This window comes from Vigna angularis, chromosome 1 (assembly GCF_016808095.1).
Source record: "Vigna angularis cultivar LongXiaoDou No.4 chromosome 1, ASM1680809v1, whole genome shotgun sequence".
Lineage (NCBI taxonomy): Eukaryota > Viridiplantae > Streptophyta > Magnoliopsida > Fabales > Fabaceae > Vigna > Vigna angularis.
The window spans coordinates 49010799-49033629 of NC_068970.1; the positions used below are offsets into that span (position 1 = coordinate 49010799).

Sequence of the window (22831 nt, forward strand, 5' to 3'; positions counted from 1 at the left end):
TCTTACAGGTCATTTTAGTGATTAGACTACAAGACATATGGCCCTTGAAGATTTTATCGTTGTGGATTTTTTAGTTTTTGATGAGAAAATAGATTATGGTAATAAAAAAACTGATAATACCTATTTTAAAACAGATGTTAATTTTGATTTTTTTACACTGAGGGTTAATAGTTAATAGTTGGAAATTGAAAAAACTGAGGAACCAATACTTCATCCCAACTACGCATTTTGAAGTTTTATTTGAAACTATAGTTGTATTCTAAAAGGCATTCTAAAAGGCTTTCTGACTACACTTGGAGATTTTAAGATGCAGAAATATAAATTGATGTTACTGCAGTCCCTTTCAAATCTTATTATAAACAACAAAAAGACCAAGGAACAAGGAATAATGAACCTGCCAAGTGGAAACTGCTATAGAGAAAAGCTTATGGTTGAAAGAGAAAGCTAGAGAGCTCATAAAGAGAGAAACTTATGAGAATCAAATAGAAGTACCACCCAGTAAAATGATTGGTGCAATTTATTCTTTTTCATATTACATAAATTGCTTTATTAGTTTTCGCCGTTTCCTGAAGGTGTGAATCTTTCAATTCATTGCATCCGAATTTTCCTGTAAACCGATTTCCTTTCATCCGAGGACGATCGCGCACCCATAAATCAAAGGTTAGCAGTATACACACCGAGCTGACGTCAGGAGAGTCCGCTGTTCTACTTTGTGCCTGCGTGTATCCAACATCTAGTATGGTCGGCTTGTTTTCCGGTTTTGTTGTGCCAGATCAGCATCTACATGGATTTTGGTATTTGGCGATGTACTATATATTTGTTTCTGCTTTGAGGAAAATTTGAATCTCAAAAGTATCGAGTTGGTCATTACACCAATGGAACTCAGCCCCATGAGAGCCCCTGCAATTGATGGAGTCAGAATAGTTCCATTTATGGGAAATAACACTCCAGCTGCAATTGGAATTCCTACCTGTATACAGATAGAGGTTTAAATACACCATGAAGGTTGAATAACAATATAGAACAATATTTTTCCAGATATTTCAAAATCGCAAATAACAGAAACATTAAACCAACAAAAAGAAAGTATCAGTCCTAAATTCAATTGAATTTGGTACATGAAACAGGTGGAGATTATCTGCGCTGATACCGCATGTTAATAAAATTCGGACACCGATTGTATTTGCATTTTGATGTGGAGTGTTTTATTTAACTGTAAATGAAAGAAGCAGAACACTTAAAACCCAAGCTGTCTCAAAGAAGAAAGTATAATTAGTTGCTATATTTAAATCTTAGATTTCATTTGAAACATGACTTTGATTTGTCTCATTCATACAACTACTACCACCAAGACCTTACCCTACTCGGTGAAGTAAACTATTATCATATATCACCAGGCATGGTTAAACCCCAAACTTTTGAGAGATGATCCCTTTTAATAATTTTCTCTAACCTTCGAACAAGAACCATGCAATATATTTAATCGATGCCTTCAATGGTAATCTTTGTCCTTGTCCTAATAATCTTATTGATTTCTATAACACCAATATTCCCTTGTATAGAATTTGTATCCCACACTTCTCCGCATGGTGAGCTTGACAGTTCCACTTCCAATATTTATTTATCAAAAATACATTCATCAAGTGTTTTTTAAGTTTAGTATTTATTAGACATTCTAAATGTTAAAATGACATAAAAGTAAGAAGATAAAAGAACAACAGTACTTAAACATAAAAAGGATGTAAAGAGGAATTCTTGAGATAAAATTATAATTTATAAAGTATATTTCTTTTCTTATATAAAATATTTCTTTTATTTGTTATAAAGTACCCATAACTTTTTAATTTCATACCTCTAAAAGCTGACTTTGATTGAGTAGTTAACAAGTAAATTAATAGTTCATTAATAACTAAATTTATTTCCATCTCTAACCATATTCCTTCATCGGGAAGGTCTTTTGCTGATAATCAAAATAGAAAATGCTAAGAACATTTTTTACATTTCAACAAGCAACTTTTCTATGCGAAACAAAAAATCAAATTTGTAATGGAAATGAATTAAGCATGTGGAAAATTCTTAGATATACACGCGGATCAATTTCTATGTTTAGGTGGTAGAAGAACTTACAATGTTGTAGACGAAAGCCCACCAAAGATTCTGCTTTACAGTATTCATGGTCAGCCTACTAAGCTCCAAGGCATCAAGTACCTGCAATTAAATAAAAAGATTAATTATCTACTAACATTCGATTGTCTAAATCAACCACATCGAAGAAATATTCTGGGTGCACATAATAAAGTGTCTTAGCAGAAATAAAGGCATCGAGAACGTAACCTAATCATTCTTTGGTTATTGAAGTAAAAATACGTATTTCATGTAAATCAACTACTTTCAATCCACACCCAGGTGTCTCCTAGAATCTCAAGTGCACTAAAAGAAAAATGAGAAAAGTGTTAAATAAAACCGGTTCCAATCCTATATATTTGTTAATCTGGAAATTAGGTTAAATGGAAATTGATATCTTTATTACAAAGAGATCATACAAGATATATACGGAAGACCTAAGCTATTTTAGGAAATATAATAACTATATTCTATTCTAGAATCTCTTGATTTATGGGATTGTCCCTGTTTATTCAAATCTGTACCGATTACAATAAAATATATACTTGTTATGAAATACACAAATTTCCTAATTTATTCTTTCCTAAAATACTATTTGATTTCCCACACTCCCCCTCAAGCTGGTGAATAGATGTTTTCCATTCCCAGCTTGGATACAATCTTCTCAAAATTGTGGCAGCCCAGCCCCTTGGTAAGAATGTCTGCAATTTGATCTTGAGAGGACACATATGGAGTGCATATCAAGCCACTATCAAGCTTTTCTTTGATGAAGTGTCTGTCTACTTCAATATGCTTTGTTTTATCATGCTGCACTGGGTTGTGGGCTATGCTGATTGCTGACTTATTATCACAATAGAGCTTCATAGGTTCTTCCCATTTTATCCTCAAGTCTTCTAAGATGATTTTAAGCCATAGCAACTCACATATACCTTGTGCCATGGCTCGGAATTCCGCTTCAGCACTGGACCGAGCCACTACACCCTGCTTTTTGCTTCTCCAAGTCACAAGATTTCCTCCAAGAAAGGTGCAATATCCTGTAGTTGACCTCCTATCCACAATTGACCCTGCATAATCAACATCAGTATAGGCTTCAAGCTTCACATTACCATTCCTTTTGAATAGAATCCCTCTTCCTGGAGTTCCTTTAAGGTACTGTAAAATTCTGTGGGCAGCTTGTAAATGGGACTCCTTTGGGCTATGCATAAATTGGCTAATTAAACTCACTGCATAGGCAATATCTGGCCTGGTATGAGACAAATATATAAGTCTGCCCACTAATGGCAATTGGGAGGTCAATATCATTTTGGGTTTCAATTTCAAGATCATTTTGGGTTTCAATTTCAGCCTGCACAGCTGGAGAAAAAATTGTTACCTCTTTTTGTGGATTTGAGTTGGATTCTTGAACATTGCTTGATCCTGGAATGGCCTTAGTCTTCCTTGAGTATACCAGCTTCTTACCAAATTTTCCAGCTTCAACATCTCCTTGATCAGCTTCACAATTAATTTCACTTTCTTGACCTATTTCACTTGGTACAGCTTCAATTTGATCTAGTTTAGGTTCAAATATCAGGTCTGGAAGAATGGGAAAACCAGAATTACTACTTTCCTTATCTTCCCTGAAACTCTCCCCCGGAAGATAAGGTTGATGGAAATAGCCCTCTTGTTCATTGAAGGTAACATCCCTAGACACAGAATTTTTTGGATGGGGGGTGGTAGCATTTATACCCTTTCTGAGTGAGTGAGTAACCAACAAAGACACACTTTAAGGCTCTAGGATCAAGTTTCCCCCTGTCTGTATTATGAATATGGACATATGAGATGCACCCAAAAACTCTTGGTTTAAGATTATTTGTAGTGGATAGGTTTGGATAGAAAGACGACAAAGCTTCCATAGGGCTTTTTGATCCTAAGACTCTAGAGGGTAGTCTATTGATAAGGTGTGTTGCTGTAAGAACAGCTTCCCCCAGAGATTTTTTGGAACACTATTTTGGAACAACAATGCCCGAGTCTGATTTAATAGATGCCCATTTTTTCTTTCTGCGACCCCATTCTGCTGTGGTGTTTTGACACAAGAGGACTCATGAATTATACCTTCTTTTTGACAAAAAGAATTAAGGACATGATTGAAGTAATCTTTGGCATTATCTGACCTAAGCCTCTTAATATTAACACCAAACTGACCTTTTATCAGGGAGTGGAAGTTTAGGAAGACAGAACTGACTTCTGATTTTTGTTTAAGTAGGAAAACCCAAGTGACCCTTGTACAATCATCTATAAAGGTGACAAACCATCGAGCACCAGACACATTTGAAACATTAGAAGGTCCCCATACATCAATATGAACAAGATAAAAGGGGAAATTGCTAATTTTATTACTTATTGGAAAAGATACACGCTTGTGCTTAGCAAGTTCACACACCTCACAATGAAGACTCTCAACATCTAACTTTGTAAACAGATAGGGAAACATAATTTTGATCACTCCAAAGGAGGGATGTCCCAACCGACAATGATAAAGCATGATTTTTTCTCTGTTGGTCATCAAAGATTCAGATATGAAGGAATGAGAGATTCTGTTTTTGTTGGACAGATTTGGATCTTCAAGATAATAAAGGCCATTCCATTCTCTAGCATGTCCAATCATCCTCCCCGAATCCTTGTCCTGAAATACACAATGATCGTTGTAAAAAACAACCTTACATGACAAATCCTTTATAAGTTTTCGTATAGAGACTAGGTTGGTGGACAGCTTTGGGACATGGAGAACATCTTTTAAGGTTATTAAAGAATTGATTTGGATATTTCCTTGACCAGCTGCAGTTATAAGGGTTCCATCTGCTGTGGCAATTTTCTTGTTGCTGGGACATGGGGAATATGTGGAGAAGTGTTTGGCTAATGGTGTCATGTGGTCTGTGGCTCCAGAGTCCAATATCCAGTAATTGTTAAAGGGTGTATCTGAGACATTTAATCCAAAAGAAAGTGGAAACTTACCTGAATATGCTAAAGAACACACACCTGTAGGTTTTTCCAGCTTACTAAGAAAGGTTCTCACCCTTTCTATCTCCTCTTGATTAAGATGGGCAGCAGCTTCTGGATTATTTCCTTCATTTGTTCCAGCAGCAACATAAACTTGTCCTCCTTTCCTTGAGGGGCCTCCTCTGTGTCCCCCTTCTCGATCTCGATTTAAAGGCTTCCCATGCAACTTCCAGCACTTCTCTCGGGTATGACGAGGCTTATTGCAGTAGGTACACCAGAGACCATCACCTTTCTTCTCCACATTTGCTGATCCTCCTTTCTTCTGTTCGGCTACCATGGCCAACGTCTGTTCTCCTTTATGGTCAGCCACCATTGCTGAGTTCTCTACTACTGCTGGACTCTCCAACATGAGACCCCTTCTGCTTTCTTCACTTCTCACAATAGCCACCACTTCATTGAAGCATGGTACCTTTTGCTTCCCCAATATTTGAATCCTAACTTGATCAAATTCAGGATTCAAACCAACAAGGAAATCATAAACTCTGTCTTGTTCGATATATTCCTTGAGAAGTGCTGAATCTTCAGTACATTTGGCTTTTATGACTCTATAATGGTCTAGCTCCATCCATAATGATTTCAACTGATTGGCATATTCTGTAACAGTCTTGTTCCCTTGTTTTGCTACCAAAGTTTTCACCTTTACGTCATATACTTGAGCAGCATCTTTGGCTTTAGAGTAGGTTTGCTCTACAGCATCCCAAATCTCTTTTGCCGAATTAAGGAACATGCATGTGTCGCTGATTTCTGGAATCATTGAATTCCACAGCCACGCCATGATCATTGAATCTTCCTCATCCCATGTAGTAAACTTGGGATCCTCCTGTTTGGGTCCAAACTCCATCAGGTGACTCAACTTCCCCTTTCCCTTCAGCACTGTACGAACAAGTTGGGCCCACTTCAAATAATTTCTTCCATTGAGTCGATATGCAGAATGGATATTCTGCAGTTCTCCAGGAAGCTGGGAATGGGAATTCCCTGTTTCTGGAGTTGGGTTCACAACTTCCTCTTCCCTTGACATCATAGCAAGAAGATGGCTGAGCGGAAAAAAGGAAAGGATGTGCAATTAAGGCACAGAGAAGACAGCAGCAACAGAAGAATGAGCGATAGAGAAGGTTGCAATAGCAAGGGAAAAAAATGTAATGAATATAGGAAAAGATGCAGCAGCAATGCAGGCTGCCGTCTTAGGGTTTACAATGCGCAGACAAAGCTTCCTAGATTGGAAGCTCTGATACCATCTGGAAATTAGGTTAAATGGAAATTGATATCTTTATTACAAAGAGATCATACAAGATATATACGGGAGACCTAAACTATTTTAGGAAATATAATAACTATATTCTATTCTAGAATCCCTTGATTTATGGGATTGTCCCTATTTATTCAAATCTGTACCGATTACAATAAAATATATACTTGTTATGAAATACACAAATTTCCTAATTTATTCTTTCCTAAAATACTATTTGATTTCCCACAGTTAAGAAGTGGATTTTGAGTCTAACTCAACCCCACAAAACTGGCTTGTAAGATGAGGTTTGCACTCACTTATATATTATAAATTGGTCTTATCTCTAGTCGATTGAAACTTCCAACACACCCTCCTCACGCCGAGGTATATACATCCCGAGCGTGAGACTAGACATTATTGAGTGATCTGATAGTGGCCCGATAGCTGGTGGAATAATATGTCCACACAAATTTCGCTAGGACAGGCTTTAACCTAGCTCTGATATCATATTAAGAAGTGGACTTTAAAGTCTAACTCAATCCCACAAAACCGGCTTGTAAGGTGAGGTTTACACCCGCTTATATACTCTAAATTGGTTTTATCTCTAGTCGACGTGGAACTTCCAATAATATTTTATTAGTGCAACATTCCAACGAGTTTGTCTTCTAAACTTTCAAAAGTGAGTATAAGCTAAGAGGCTCATTGATAGTCAACAGAACCATCAAAAGGGCTGTTTCCAAAATACAAAAAGAGATTGAAAGATGAAGTCAAATAATAAAATATTTCAAAAATAATTGAATAGAATAGAACATAACTTCTTACAAATATAAGAATGTTTTAAGAAAATACTTAATTAAATAACAATGACCTGTGACAGCTGGTTGCGCATTAATACAATAGAAGACACCTCACTAGCAGCCCCGACACCTCCACCTAATGCAATACCAACATGTGAAGAAGCCAGGGCAGCTGCATCGTTAATTCCATCACCAACCATAGCAACAATGTTCTTATCTTTCTGTAGTTCATTTATGAACTTCTTTTTCTCATCTGGTTTCACTTCAGATAGCACCTGCAAATGGCAACATAAACCAGACATTAAATAAACAATTTTTTCTGTTTATTAAAAAAATATTAACAAGAAAAAAATATTTAGGTACACAAGAATTCAGATCCAAGACATCTATATCTACCTGTTATAAAAGACGGATTATTGGATAAAAATATCCTCAATATTTTATATTGATTAGGAGATTTTAGCATATTTTCTTTCCCTATTTAGAGTTTGATTGTTAGAAATAGAGGTGATGAGAATGTAATGGGTGTGATTATTATCTATAAAATAATTCTTCTTTTCCTTGTATAGTTCAAGTTGGTTAGAGATTTTGATCTTGGAAGCTCTATTTTCACTGCCATGTAAATAGCTGCTACTGCTGTTACTCTATCGCCGCCACTGTTGAGGTCTGATGAGGTCAATAGTGAGCTAGAAAGGTGCACCTTAGTAGAGTTGCCACGTGCCACCAGTACCAGCTGTTAGTATACACACTATAGTTAATTGTCAAATGTATTGTACAGCTTATTTTCTTTGTATAGTTGTAGGTTTACCTGTAAACTGTTTTACTACTTTGTACAACTGTCAATTCTTATAACAACTAGTAGTAAACTATATCTATAAATACATCTTGTACCTAAGGTTCTAAGTGTGCTACAATAATAAAAATATTCAGTTCTCTATATTTTCTCTATTCAATTTCTCTAAGATAGTATCTAGAGTTTTTTCTTCAACAATCTTGCTTCTTCAAGTTCTTCATTGATTTCCTTATTGTTCAAGTTGCGATTGCTTCCACTTCATCCTCTTCTAATTTCAATCAGTAATTATTTGAGGTTGATTCACTTCCTTAATTCACGTTTTCAATTGGTGATATGTTCTCAATTCAGCTCGAAATTGATTCAGCTTCGTTAATTTGAGGTTTCAATCAGTGAATTGATCCTGATCTGACTCGTGATTGCTTCTTTTCAAGTGTTTTCCATTTCAATTGGTGAATTGTTCTTTGTTCCTAATTTTCTCTGTTCAATTGTATCTCTGAATTTGCACTTTGCGAAGGCTTCACTCGCTTTGCTCATGGTGATTTGGCTATGCATAGAGTGAATTGCTGGTTTCTCTGATTCTTTTTGCTAAGCGTTTCTGTTTGCTTTGCAGTCTTCATAAATTCTGCTTGCTATGGCTTTTGCTTCGTTTCCTACATCTACTGCTATGAAATTGGATGATTCTAACTACTTATATTGGCATCAATATGTTGAGCCAGTAATTAAGTCACATAAACTCCAGCGTTTTGTTGTTAATCTAGTGGTTCCATCTAGATATCTCAATGAACATGACTGTGCTGCTAACACTGTTAATCCTAAATATGAAGCTTGGGAAGTTCAAGATCAAACACTGCTAGTGTGACTTCAGTCTACTCTCTCCAAATCTGTTATGTCTCGTTTTTGGATGCACTCATTCCTATGAGGTGTGGAAGAAGATTGATGAGTACTTTAGTCTCCAGACTAAATCTCGTGCGGGACAGCTACGTACTGCTATGCAAGGTATCAAACTTGACTCCAAATTGATAGAGGAGTACTTGCTAAAAATTAAGAGCTATGTTGATGAACTTGTTGGAGTTGGTGTTCCTATCAGGCATGAAGAACCTGTTGATGCCATCTTGGATCTAATTATGCTTCCGTTGTTTATGTCATTGAAAGTAAGAAATGCATTCCTTCCATTACTGAGATTGAAGCTCTCTTGTATGGTCATGAAAACATGGCTTACTCGTTATGTACAAGAGACTCAGCTTAATCACACCATCTCTAAACTACACTCAAGTCTCCTACTCTCGTGGTGCTAATAAATAGGAGGTTTTCAAGGATCCTTTCATGGTGGAGGTCTTGGCAAAGGAAGAGGTGGAGGTTTGCTAACTTTCAATGCCAAATTTGTCTAAAATTTGGTCATACAACCAATGTCTGCACTTCAAATTTGATTTCTCTAATCAGATGCATGAGTCACTGTTTTTTATTGATCCAGCTCACAACAATCTATTCCCTATTCAGCTGGTTCATAGAAGACTTCAAACACTTGGCTGAATCTGAATGCTAAATCTAATAACAATAATCAACCTAATTCTATGTTGATGAAGTCTAACTCTCAAGGTAATGCTAATACTTCTGGATACCAGATTCTGCTGCCAGTTTTCATGTCATTGGTGAACCACCAAATATTAAACAACTCCAACAATTTGAAGGTCCAAATCAGATATTCATCGCAAATGGTGCTGGTTCATCTTCTATTGTATCACCTTATGATTCTAGAGTCTTGTTTCAGTTAAAAAATTGTTAAGTGTTACTTTGTTTGTGTTAGATATAGTGTTTTATGTTAATTAGGAAAACATAGTCCCTATGTTAATTATGTTGTTTTTACATATTCATTTGTTTTTGGGCTTAGCCCACATTCTTATTATTGTAAATACATTATCCTATGTATATTTTCTACACAAAGGAGATTAATCCTATATCTAGTTTTACTATATTCAATATTTGATAGTCAATATTTGAATTTAAATTCATTGAAAGAGGATTCTCTTGGTTCTTGTCACAAAACACTCGTTCTTATCAAAGATTGAGATCTTTGTGGCAAATCTTCATTGATACATCAATATGCTAGTCTCCATCTCTGGATTATTTTCGCATTCTTCTCTGATTTTCTTTGTTTATGCTTCCCAAATGATAAAATCCTATCCAAGAAAGAGTATGCTCGTTCGCACAGTAATGGAGTTTTCATCTCTTCTCATGGCCTTTATCATCTCAGCCCTTCTATGCTAGTCTCCATCTTTGTATTATTTTCGCATTCTTCTCCGATTTTCTTTGTTTATGCTTCCCAAATGATAAAATCCTATCCAAGAAAGAATATGCTCGTTGGCACAGTTATGGAGTTTCCATCTCTTCTCATGGCCTTTATCATCTCTACCCTTCTATGCTAGTCAAAAGTATGTTTTATTGTAAGGGGGGAAGAAACCATGAGTTCTAATGCTTAATAGAGGAATCTCCAGCGTTGGTTCTACCATGAAAATAGGAAAAAAAATGGGTCCTCAAGGGATCAAACAAAGGAACCTCAGAGATGGGCAAGTGATACAACCTTAGAACATGAAGAAATAGATCAACCCATTGCTTCACCTCAACTACATGTTGTTATAAAAGTCTATAAGGAGGAAATATATCATTTAAGAACACCAATTAAATGAATGCTTAAGTTCTCTAGATCATTTACTTTGGTCATAAAAGGTAAGAGTTGGTCCTATGTCTCATGGTTTTTGGATTATTGATTTTGGAGCAACTAATCACACCACTCCATTTCCTACGCTCTTCAATTCATATGTCAAAATGATTGGAGAACAACTCATTAAAATTGCAAATGATGACAATGTATCCATATATGGATCCAAGAACATAACTTTAGAATCATATATTATATAAAGGAATGCTTTACATGTCTCACAATTATCATATGCCAACAAGCAACACCATAAACATGAGCAAGTTCCCAAATATGGCTTCATCATAGAAGACTTGGACATCCATTATTCAACCCTATCAAACCCTTGTCACCTCATTTGTTTTCCATAAAGCCTATTGAGTCTTTCAAATGTACTATTTGTTTTAAAGTATCATTGTGCATCCTTTCCCTTAGTAACTTATTTGATTAAATTTAATTTGACATTTAGGGACTATTTTTATAATCTATTTTTGGAGTAAAATGGTTCGTTACTTTGATTGTCGATTGTATTTGTCACACGGACATGTTATAAAAAGTAAATTTGAGGTCTTTCAATTCTCTATTAATTTTTTTGCTTGATCCAAAATGAATTTGGAAAAGGCATCAAAAGAATGAGATTTGATATTGGTAATGAATTTGTGAATCATGAATTCTTCAAAGTTTTGTCTCCTAATAATATTGTTCATAAACTAAAATGTGAAATACTCCACAACAAAACACATTTGTAGAAAGAAGTAGCTAGAGCCCTTCTTTTCAAGATGTCTATTCCTTAAACCTACTAGGAAAAAGCTATGTTAATTGACACATACCTCATTAATAAGTTATTCATGCTTGATACGACCTTAGTCCTACCGAGTCTTTATTGTCAATTGTTTTTTGTTTTTCTCTTAGAGTAAAGTCTACCTAATTGGGTTTTCTGATGTGTTATTTTTGTTCAGTCTCATAATCCTAATTGTAGTAAATTAGACCCTAGACTTTTTAAATGTATCTTCATTGGTTATCCTTCAAACAAAAAAGGCGTTAATGGTATCCTCCTCCTCATAGTCATGTTTTTATCACTATGAATGTCACCTTTCATGGAGCATATTTGTTTTTTGTTAGCCATTCTTCTTCAAGGGGAGAAAACTCTTAAAGAGGAGGACCTTTCATTCCTGGCATTACCATATCTGTCTTTGCAAGATGAAGCCACCATATATGGGATAGTTCCAGCCCACATTGAGGAAAGAGGAAGAAGACACATTCTTTGCATAAATTATCAAAGGGGACAACCCACTTTGGCTCTCAAGAAAGAATTGTTTTCTGACTTGGATGTAAGGATCGTTAAAATTAACAGTGAGAAGGTAAGTGTTATTGAGAATTTAGTCATTGTATTGAGAGAGGGAAAAATTGCGTTTTAAAGCTTTATTGCTACCAAACCATAATAGGTAGCACATTTATATCTAGCCTTGTACAATAACTTTTAATTAGATTTTTGTAAGCTTACGATGAAAGGAAAATAAAACTTCACATGTTTAAGCATGGGAAGTTATGCATAATACATCATGTGTAGCTCCCCCTTGTATCTTATCATCTAAAGTGAACAAGTAAATATTTCTGATTATTAAGCAATTGATGATTCAAAGCTGCTGAAGATCATTTATAGTGGGGAGATTTGGCTGTATAAAACAAAGAAATATTCAGTTCTCAGCCTCTTTTCGATGGTGTAACATCTTCAATCTGGCATTGACCAAGTGTAGGCTGGCGCTCTACCAGTCATATTTAAACAATATTGTACTAAAATCTCAGCCATACATGTGATCTTAATATAAAATTATATCGTAGTTGAAAGCCTTTCACCTTATCTTTGGGAATTCCAACAAGAGAAGCAACATGCTCAGCAGCATTCCTCTTGTCTCCTGATAGCATGTATATATCAAGATTTTGCTTTGACAATCTGTCAACAACGTCTCTTGCATCTTCCCTTATCTCATCTTGAAAATAAATTAGGCCAGCTAAAGTATCGTCAATTCCAACATAGACAAAGGATTGATTATTACATTTCTCCACTTCTTGATCTAAACTGTCAATAACTCCATGCCTGCACAAAGTAAATCACCTGCTGAAGGTTTGAAATTTATAAAGAAAAAATAATAAATGTATGTTACATACAACGAAAGCTATTGGCCTCTTAGTGAAATGAACCAAGTTTAAAGCAAGTAAACACAGGTATGCTGCAATTGTTTGAAGGAATTGTATACTGTAATAAAAAATAAATAAGTAATGCTGCAAGGTGTATTAATTGTCTTGTGACGTAGGCCAGGTGGATCAAGTCATAATGAATTGCACCCTAACTATCAATTATTAATGATAGGCATTCGATCCAATAAATAAGAAATATTAAAGAAATTGAGTAACATCATATATTGTGTATGCTTGGACAAATGCCCAGTTACCTGGTGATCCATTCCAATGTACCAACAGAAACCTTTTTGTTATCAATTGTTGCCACTGCACCAGACCCAGGTTCTTCCAGGAATGTTCCATCTATTACCTGTAAAATTTGCTGTAAGGCATAAGCTGACAGTTTTAACTTCACAACTTTCACTACAAGAAGCTAATGTGTACTTGAAAAATAAAAGGCATACTTTATAACTCCTCTGTTTCAATTCTACAATACTTGTCAGTCAATATGACAACTAAAATACTGACTGTAAAATAGTAACCAAACTGTAGAAAAAGATAAGTTGCTAAACAGGTCATGTGATGTTCATCTCAACATGGAAATGACAAATGCTTGAATAAGGCAATAAGATAACCCCAAACACAGAGAACATTAAAAAGAAATAAGATGAGGAACCTTAGCATTATGACAATTAACAGCCACAGCAGCATCCACAATCGCTTTCCCAACTGGATGTATGGAATTCGATTCTACTGCAGCTGCTAGCCTTAGAAGTTCCATATCAGACAAAGCATTTTCTTCAGTTTGGCTGCATTAGAAAGACATGGTTATATAACCTCTTAGTTGCATAAAGTAAAAAAAAAAAGTATCCGAATTCAGAGTATAGGCGCTAAATCTAGAGATATGATTTCTCACTATATCTATGTTTCCAAAATACATCCACTTTTTTTCTTTGTTCTTAAAGTTGTTGGATCAAAGCATCCTATAAACCGTTATTGAGTGTTATGAGAACTATTAGATATATTGAGTTTTATGTTAATAAGGGAAATGTAGATTGTTGTAATTAGAGAAAAATCTTCCTAATTAGAGAAATAATTTGTAGAATCTTCCTAAGCAGAGAAAATATATGTAGAATCTTCTAGTTTATTTTTCAATATATTGTTTCCTTATTTTCTTTTTTTGGAAGATTAGATTGGTACAAATAGGGGTAAGGAGAATGTAATACATATGCATGATAATAGTAAAATTCATTCTCTTCTTAAGTTTGTATCATAGCTCCCGATCTTGGGAGCTCCATTTCCACTGCAACATTAGGCCGTTGCCGCTATCCAACCATTGCGGTTCTCGCCATAGCCGTTGGGGTCATTGATAGAGCATAAAGTTGCACCCAACTCCAACAAACAAAAACAGTGGAAATTGCTTCAGGAAAGACGCCACCACCGTCGCCGGCTCGTGGAGCCCATGTGCCTAGTTCCGACGAGACCCACTCACTGCCGCCATCACAGAAAGGTTCGCCGGAGCCTCATGAGTCCGTTCCACAAGTCGGTGACGTCCCATTTGGCCTAGATTTGAGTAGATTTGACTTTTGAGTTCTGCTCTTTTTTCTCGGATTAGGCCCATATTGTGTTTTATGTTAATCAGGGAAACATAGTCCTTATGTTAATTATGTTTTCTTTGCAAATTAATTATGTTAATAGCCCACATTCTCATTATTTTAAATTCATTACCTTGTGTATTTTCTACTAAATAGAGATTAATTCTATACTAGTTTTAATATATTCAATAGATATATACATTTGTAGTCTATCCAATGACGAATAATACACAATTAGGACATCCTGGGTAGGAAAAATTGTAGAAGATGAAGTTAAGTTACTTGTTACTTGAAGAGTTGAGAAGAATTAAAAAGTTTTATTTCACTTAAAACTTCTTATACAACTTACTACTGCATTTAGGAGACAGTAGTTCTGAAAAGTAAAAGGGTGGGGGGAGGAGCCCTTAACAAAACCCAAAAATGTAAAATACCTTACAAAAATATTAATAATAATAAAAGTATTACATTTCAACACTCCCTCTCAAGATGGAGCATATAGATCATATGCATCAAGCTTGGAACATATAAATTGAATTCTAAGCCCCTTAGGGAATTGGTCAGAATGTCTACGAGTTGTTCATTAGAGTTAACAAACTCAGTAACAAGATCCTTTGATAACAACCTCTCTAATAAAATGACAATCAATCTCTATGTGTTTTTTTCTTTCATGAAGCACTAGATTGGAGGCAATGTGAAGGGTGGCTTGATTGTCCCAGTACAACTTCATCTGCTCATTTTCACAAAATTTCAACTCTTGAGGAGTTGTCTAATCTACACAAGTTCACATGTAGTTATTAGATCCATAGATTGATATTCAACTTCAACACTAGATTGAGCAACAAAACTTTGTTTCTTACTTTTCCAAGATACAAGGTTCCCTCCAAGTAAAACACAATATCATGTGGTAGATCTTTTGTCAATTGGACAACCAGCCCAATCTGCATCACAATATCCTTCAATTCGAGTGCTTCCCTTGTTCTCATACAACAATCCCTATCTTGGGTTTCCTTTTACATACATGAGAATGTGAATCACTACATTCCAATAATCAACATGTGAATTTTGCATAAATTGACTCAACTCCCACGAGATAAGAAAGATTAGGTCTTGTTATGGTAAGATAGATGAGTTTTCCAACCAATCTTCTATATCTCTCTAGGTCTGAGAAAGGTTCACCGTGGTCTCTCATTAACTTTTGATTTGAGTCCATAGGACTATCAGGCCTATTTCCTCCAAAATCTCAAGAGCATGTTTTCTTTGTGAAATAATGACACCTTTTGATTGTGCCACTTCAATACCAGGAAAATATTTTAGCCACCTAGATCTTTGGTTTGAAAGTGGTTTAACAAATGATTCTTTAATTGAGCAATTCTAGTGACGTTATTTCCTATGATGACAATATCATCAACATAAACCATAAGATAAACACATTTATCAAGAGAAGAGTGACCATGAAATACTGAATGATATGCCTCACATCGTTTCAATCCAAAATATTGCACAACCCAACTAAATTTTTCAAATCAAGCTCGAGGTAATTGCTTCAAGCCATAAAAAGAATGATGCACTATACAAACTAACCCAGACTCCCCCTGAGCAACAAACCCAAGAGGTTGCTCCATGTATATCTCTTCTTCTAGATGACCATGAAGAATTTTTAATGTCCAACTGGTAAAGGGGCGATTGACGAATGACAGTCATAGCAAGCAAAATACGAACAATACTAGTTTTAGCCACAAGAGAAAAGGTATCACAATAGTCAAAGCCATAAACGTAATGATGCACTATACAAACTAACCCAGACTCCCCCTGAGCAACAAACCCAAGAGGTTGCTCCATGTATATCTCTTCTTCTAGATGACCATGAAGAATTTTTAATGTCCAACTGGTAAAGGGGCGATTGACGAATGACAGTCATAGCAAGCAAAATACGAACAATACTAGTTTTAGCCACAAGAGAAAAGGTATCACAATAGTCAAAGCCATAAACGTGAGTATATTCCTTAGCTACTAGACGAGTGTTGAGACGATCGATTGCACCAGTAGAACTAATCTTAATAGCATAAACCCATCTACAACCAACAAGCTTCTTACCAGGAGGAAGAGGGACAAGGTCCCAATTGCCATTGTGTTCAAGCGCCTGCATTTCATCAATCATGGCTTGTCACCATCAAGGATGACCAAGTGCATCATGAACATTATTAGGAACCTTAAAGGAAGATAGGGAAGGAATAATGGAGAAATATGGAGGAGAAAACGATGATAACTCAAAAGATTATAAAAAGGATTTGGATTACGAGTAAAGAGAATACCTTTCCAAAGAGCAATAGGCCAATTATTATCTGAGTCAAGAGAGGGTAAGGAGGATGAAGGATCCATGTTCTGGGAATCTGATGGTGGAGGATCTAAGTGTGGAGGATCTTCAATGTTCTGAGTTTGAGATTGTGTTCGATGTTGATATGTGAGAAGAGGTGGAGGAACAATGTCATTTGCATTTTGAGTTAAAGGTAAAGAAGCAGGAGTAACAAAGGGATGGTAAAGGAAACATTTGTTGAACAGATGAATGATCCTCCATGAAGGACAAGAAAAAAGGTGTATCCTCAAAGAATATGACATCAGAAAACATATAATACCTCTTGGTTGAGGGAGAACAACATTTATACCCTTTCTAAAGGCAAGAGTATCCCAAAAAGACACACTTAATAGCTTTTGCAAAGAGTTTATCAAGACCTAGAGAAACATTATGAAGAAAACAAGTACACCCAAATATACAGGGAGAGACATGGTATAGAGGGTCATTTGGAAAAATGACAGGGTGAGGGACTTTATTCTCAAGAGAGGAAGAGGGCATCCTATTGATCATAAAATAAGCAATGAGGATAGCATCGCCCCGATGATGAACCAAAACATTAGTATTTAACATTAGGGAGCGTGAAGTTTAAATGAGATGTTTATTCTTTCTCTCTGCAATGCCATTTTGTTATGGAGTGTAGGGACATGTTGATTGGTGTAAAATTCCTTAGCAAGATAAGATTGAAGAAAATGTTGTAGAAAAATATTCCTTAGCATTATCAGTTTAGAGGATTTTAATTGTCTCCTACATTGGTTCTTAATTTCATTAAAAAAAGGACACAAATATGACCAAAAGTTCGGATCTCTCTTTCAATAAATAAACCCAAGTACATCGAGAGAATTCATCAATGAAGGTTACAAAATAATTAAAACCAAAAGAAGTAACCCGATTTGGTCCCCAAATATCAGAGTGAATAGTTGAAAAGACAGAACTACACCATGTCTTAGACTTGTTAGGATAGGTCCTGAAACAAGATAAAATTCTATCTTTTCAATAATTCATTTTTACATTTAGGGTCCCAATCTTGTCACATGCTTTAGGTTTCGTTATCTTGTCACTTTCATTGATGAATATTCTCATTGTACTTGGGTCCACTTAATGAAAGATAGGTCCGAATTGCTGAATATTTTTTAGTCTTTCCTTAATGAAATCAAAATCCAATTTGGCCAAGTAATCAAGATCTTAAGGAGTGATAATGCCAAAGAATACTTTTCTTCTGGTTTTTCTATTCTTTTAAGATCACATGGTATTTATATCAATCCACTTGCCCGCATACACCCCAACAAAACGATATAGCAAAAAGGAAGAATAGACATTTAGTGGATATGGCTCGTACCTTGTTAATAGGTGCCAATCTTTCTGCTTATCATTGGGTCGATGCCATTCTCACTAGTTATTATCTTATTAATAGAATGCCCCCTTCTTCCTTGAACAATAAAGTTCCATATTCATTGATTGTCTGCTTCGTTTTATTCTTTTATCTCCTTCGTTTCTTCTATTACCATTCCTAAAATTGTTGGCCCTTGAACAAAATGGTACATGGAATTGGTGCTAATGTCGGATTAAATGAATAACTTGCAGATATATTAACAAAATCCTTCAGAGGACCTCGAATTGAATCTACTTGTTCCAAAATTTGTATGCTCCCTCTTAATGGAGAGTTTAGAATAAATAGTCTTAAATATTATTTATTGTACTGCTGTTACCTAGGAGCATGCTTTAGACCTAGTTCTTAGGAGCATGTTCTAGAGTTCTCTTCTTTTCTCTCATCCATTGTATCTAATATATCTCAAACTACAATAAATATGAAAATTGATAGGGGTAAACACTCTCTCAAATTCATTCCAATTTCTTTGTATTTTTCTCAAGTGTAATATTATTTTACAAATAAAATTATGTTCCATGTCCCTTTTATTGATGATTGTACCCGTGTCACGTGGAAATACCTTATTAAAAATAAATCCAAAGTTTTTCAAATTTTTATTAATTTTTTTCGTCTTGTCCAAAATCAATTTTGAAAAAATATCAAAAGAATCAGGTCTGATAATGGTGTTGAATATGTGAATCATGAATTTCTCAATTTTTTGTCTCATAATGGTATTGTTCATGAACTAACCTATGTAAATAGCCCTCAACAAAATGGGATTGTAGAAAGAAAGAATCGTCATCTTCTTGAAGTAACAAGAGTTCTTCTTTTTCAAATGTCTATTCCAAAAAATTACTGGGGAGAAGTTGTGTTAATTGCCACATATCTCATCAATAGGTTAGCCACTCATATCTTAAATGGCATTAGTCTTATTGAGTATCTATTGTCTTTTGTTCCTTCTTCTTCCTTAATAACGAGTCTACCTAGTCGAGTCTTTGGATGTGTTGTTTTACTTCACTCTCATCATCCTAACCGTGGTAAATTAGATCCGAGAGCTCTTAAATGTGTCTTTATTGGGTATCCTTCTAATAAAAAAGGGTACAAATGTTATCATCCTCAGAGTCGTCACGTCTTTATCACCATAAATGTCACATTTCATGAAACACAATCTTTTCATGTCAGTCAACCACTTCAGGAGGAGAAAGCACTTAAAGTGGATGAACTCTCCTTCTTGTCATTACCATGTTTGTCTTTGTAGGATGCCCAAGATCTGAGCAATGAAGCTACCATAGTCCACATTGAGGAAGAAGAGGAAGAAGAAATTCTTTTTGGCAAAAAATATGAAAGAAGAAAACAACCCACTTCGACTCTCGAGTAAGAAAAATTGTCTAATCCAGAGGTGAGGATCCCTGAAGATATCAGTGAGGAGGAGGTAAGTATTACTAAGGATTTACCCATTGCATTAAGAAAGGAAAGAAGATCATTTGCTAAATATCCTATTTCTCAGTATGTTTGCACTAACAAACTCTCTGATAGGCACAAAAGTTTTATTGCTGCCATTGATGCCACAGAAGTTCCTACCTCAATCTAGGAGGCCATGAAACTTGAACATTAGAATCAAGCCATGAAAGAAGAGATGAATGCATTAGAAAGAAATTCAACTTGGGAGATTGTTGATAAGCCAAGAGACACAAAGGCAGTAGGGTGTAGATGGATATTCACAATGAAACATAAGGAAGATGGGACAATAGAAAGATATAAAGCTAGATTGGTGGCAAAAGGATATGGGATTGACTATGAGGAGACATTTGGCCAAGTGGCAAAGATGAATACAGTTCGAGTTATTCTCGCTTTGGCTGCTCATTTTCGATGGGACTTACACCAGCTGGATGTAAAGAATACCTTTCTTCATGGAAATCTAGAAGAGGAAGTGTACATGGAGATTCCCCCCGGTTTTGAAGTGAAAAATGAAAGAAACAAGGTATGCCTCTTGAAGAAAGCATTGTATGGCCTTAAGCAATCCCTTAGAGCATGGTTTGGAAGATTTACAAAAGCAATGGTTTCCTTGGGATATAGACAAAGCCAAGGAGATCATACTCTATTCATAAAGCACTCTTCTACAGGTAAACTCACTTTATTGCTTGTCTATATGGATGATATGATTATGATGAAACAGAAAAATTGGCATTAAAAGATAAATTGGCTGCCCAATTTGAAACGAAAGACCTAGGAAAACTCATATTTTCTTGGAATAGAGGTTGCTTACTCCAAGAACGGAATTTTCATCTCCCAAAGGAAATATGTATTGGATCTCCTCAAAGAAACAGGAAAGTTGGAATGTAAAATCTCAACAGTTCCTATAGAACAAAATCACATAATTGAAAGTGAGGAAAGGGCTTATGTAGAGAAGGCCTAATATCAGAGATTAGTAGGAAAATTGATCTATCTATCACACATAAGACCAAACATTGCTTATGCAATTAGGGTAGTAAACCAATTTATGCATGATCCAAGAGAGAGACACATGCAAGCAGTTGACAAAATTCTCCAATAATTGAAGTGAAGTCCAAGAAAGGTGCTATTATTCAAAAGGGAAGACACATTGACTATGAAAATATATATTGATGTTGACTATGCAGGTTCTATTACTGACAGAAAATCTACTTTTGTGTATTGTGTGTTTCTTGGAGAAGCAAAAAGCAAGATAGAGTATCTCGTTCTAGTGCAAAAGCTGAATTTCGAGCTCTTGCTCAAGGAATGTGTGAAGGACTTTGGATGAATATCATTTTGGATGATCTTAAAGTCAAGGTGGACAGTAAGTCTGCCATGAGCATAACCCATAATCCAGTACAACATGACAGGACCAAACACATTAGGATTGATAAACATTTCATCAAAGATAATCTAGACAGAGACTTTGTGATTACAACTCATGTTTCTGTAGAATTTCAAATAGCAGATATTTTTATAAACTCCCTCTGGGTAGATTTCAATATCTTGTAGGCAAGTTGGGAATGATTGATATTCATTTACCAACTTGAGGGGGAGTGTTGTAATTAGAGAAAATATCTTCTTAATTAAAGAAGATATCTATAGAATCTTCCTAATTAGAGAAAATAGTTGTATACTCTTCTAGATTATTTTGTTTCCCTATTTTAGAAGACTAGATTGTTACAAATAGAGCAAAGGAGAATGTAATTGATATGATTGAGAATAATAAAATCATTCTTATTTTCAACTCAAAGTTTACATCTTTAGCAATGTTTGTAATAAATGAACCTAAAATATCGCTATACTACCTTGAAATAGCACTTTTCATGCATGGGGCAGTGATAATGTTTGTCACAACAGGTCTACCAACTGTGAGGGTCCCTGTTTTGTCAAACACAACAGTGTTTACCATTGCAAACTTCTCTAGAATGTTTCCACCACGTAAAAGTAAACCTCTTTTAGCCCCCAGAGATGTTCCAACCTTTTTATACACAAAATTGTAAATATGGCTTAGTTCAAACATAATTATAACTAATGATGATAAATGTAGTCTTCACGAAACTTTACCAGCACTGCAGTAGGTGTGGCTAACCCAAGTGCACATGGACAAGCAACAACCTGCACCAATAAACAATATTAAAGGCTTAAAATAGGCTTATTTTCCGTTTTCTATCAAGGGAAAAAAAGAAATAGAAGAATAATGTACTCTGGAGCCCTAAATATACGGAAGAAACTGATTCCTTGGAATAATATAGCAGTTGGCGTGCCCCTTCTTTTTCTTTTTCAATTTAAAAGTTACATCAGAATTTAAGTTTAAAAACAATACTTTCAATACTTTTACAGCTTATCTGAAACTTCTATACCACAAACAATTTCATCAAACACTTGGCATGCACAACAAACCCATACACCAATGCAGACAGATCTAAATATTCGACATCCCTTGCACTCTATACCAATTTGATCTCTACCTAAATCTTTGACATCCTAGCTGCTTGCATACGGAAAATGGTTGATCAATTAAACTACACAAGACAGTGTATTTATCCCCTCCCTTTTCTCACTAACAAAAGTGAAGGAAGTAATGCAGTAATGAGAAAAGAAGGGAACAGAATTTGCATAAACTGAAAGTGATTTATTGCATTTCTTATGTGAAGAGTATATGCTCAAGCTTTGCTGACAAGACTATAGATCTAATAAACTGACATCTCAGCATACTGACTTCAGTTAGTTTGTTACATCTTTTTGCAATTGGACTACAGATATAACTAACTAACAGCTCGACATAACTGACTTCAGTTAGTTATGTCAAATGCTAACTAGGCACCTACAACACTTGGTGCTTAACAACTATCATAGCATTCTATCAAAAAGAAAACACCTAAAACATTTTGATAAAATTGATAGCACCAAAATCATTGGAAATTATGGTAAACACTTTGCACTGTTGAAACACTCCTCCAATGAGCTTTTGTGGAAGCTCCTTTAATTTTTAGAGCTTCTTAAAATCGTGTTTACTCACTGTTCCTTTTAAGGAGCAGAAAAACCCAAAAAAGGTGCCCCAAATGCCATCAAGAGATACAAAAGAATAAAATGCTAGTGCAAAATCTGAATATATTCTATACTTGTATGTTATTCTGTGCAATATATTGCTTCTGATTTAAAATAGAGT

The 22831-nt window shown here is 35.3% G+C and overlaps 1 protein-coding gene and 1 long non-coding RNA gene across 5 annotated transcripts in view; one reads left to right on the forward strand and one right to left on the reverse strand.

Moving 5' to 3' along the window:
- Positions 1-431: 431 nt before the first annotated feature.
- LOC108326819 (copper-transporting ATPase PAA1, chloroplastic) overlaps positions 432-22831 on the reverse strand; it is a 38403-nt gene continuing 16003 nt past the window's right edge. The window contains exons 10-17 of one of the 3 annotated variants that reach the window (XM_052874654.1): positions 21727-21777; positions 21468-21640; positions 13531-13663; positions 13127-13224; positions 12531-12771; positions 7257-7460; positions 2128-2208; positions 432-970 (exon numbers count right to left, since the gene is read on the reverse strand). In XM_052874654.1, coding sequence (XP_052730614.1) covers positions 734-970; positions 2128-2208; positions 7257-7460; positions 12531-12771; positions 13127-13224; positions 13531-13663; positions 21468-21640; positions 21727-21777 — 1218 coding nt within the window. In that variant the 3' untranslated portion in view covers positions 432-733. Of the gene's footprint in view, positions 971-2127; positions 2209-6983; positions 7119-7256; positions 7461-12530; positions 12772-13126; positions 13225-13530; positions 13664-21467; positions 21641-21726; positions 21778-22831 lie in introns of those variants that run through there. The other 2 variants (XM_052874658.1, XM_052874663.1) reach the window with 2 other exon arrangements.
- LOC108323736 (uncharacterized) lies at positions 7431-9954 on the forward strand. Of its 2 annotated transcripts, none has more exons than XR_008247726.1 (2): positions 7431-8513; positions 8589-9954. It is a non-coding gene; the product is annotated as an uncharacterized LOC108323736 (long non-coding RNA). The 2 variants fall into 2 exon arrangements; XR_001831713.2 differs by having other exon boundaries at positions 7431-8272.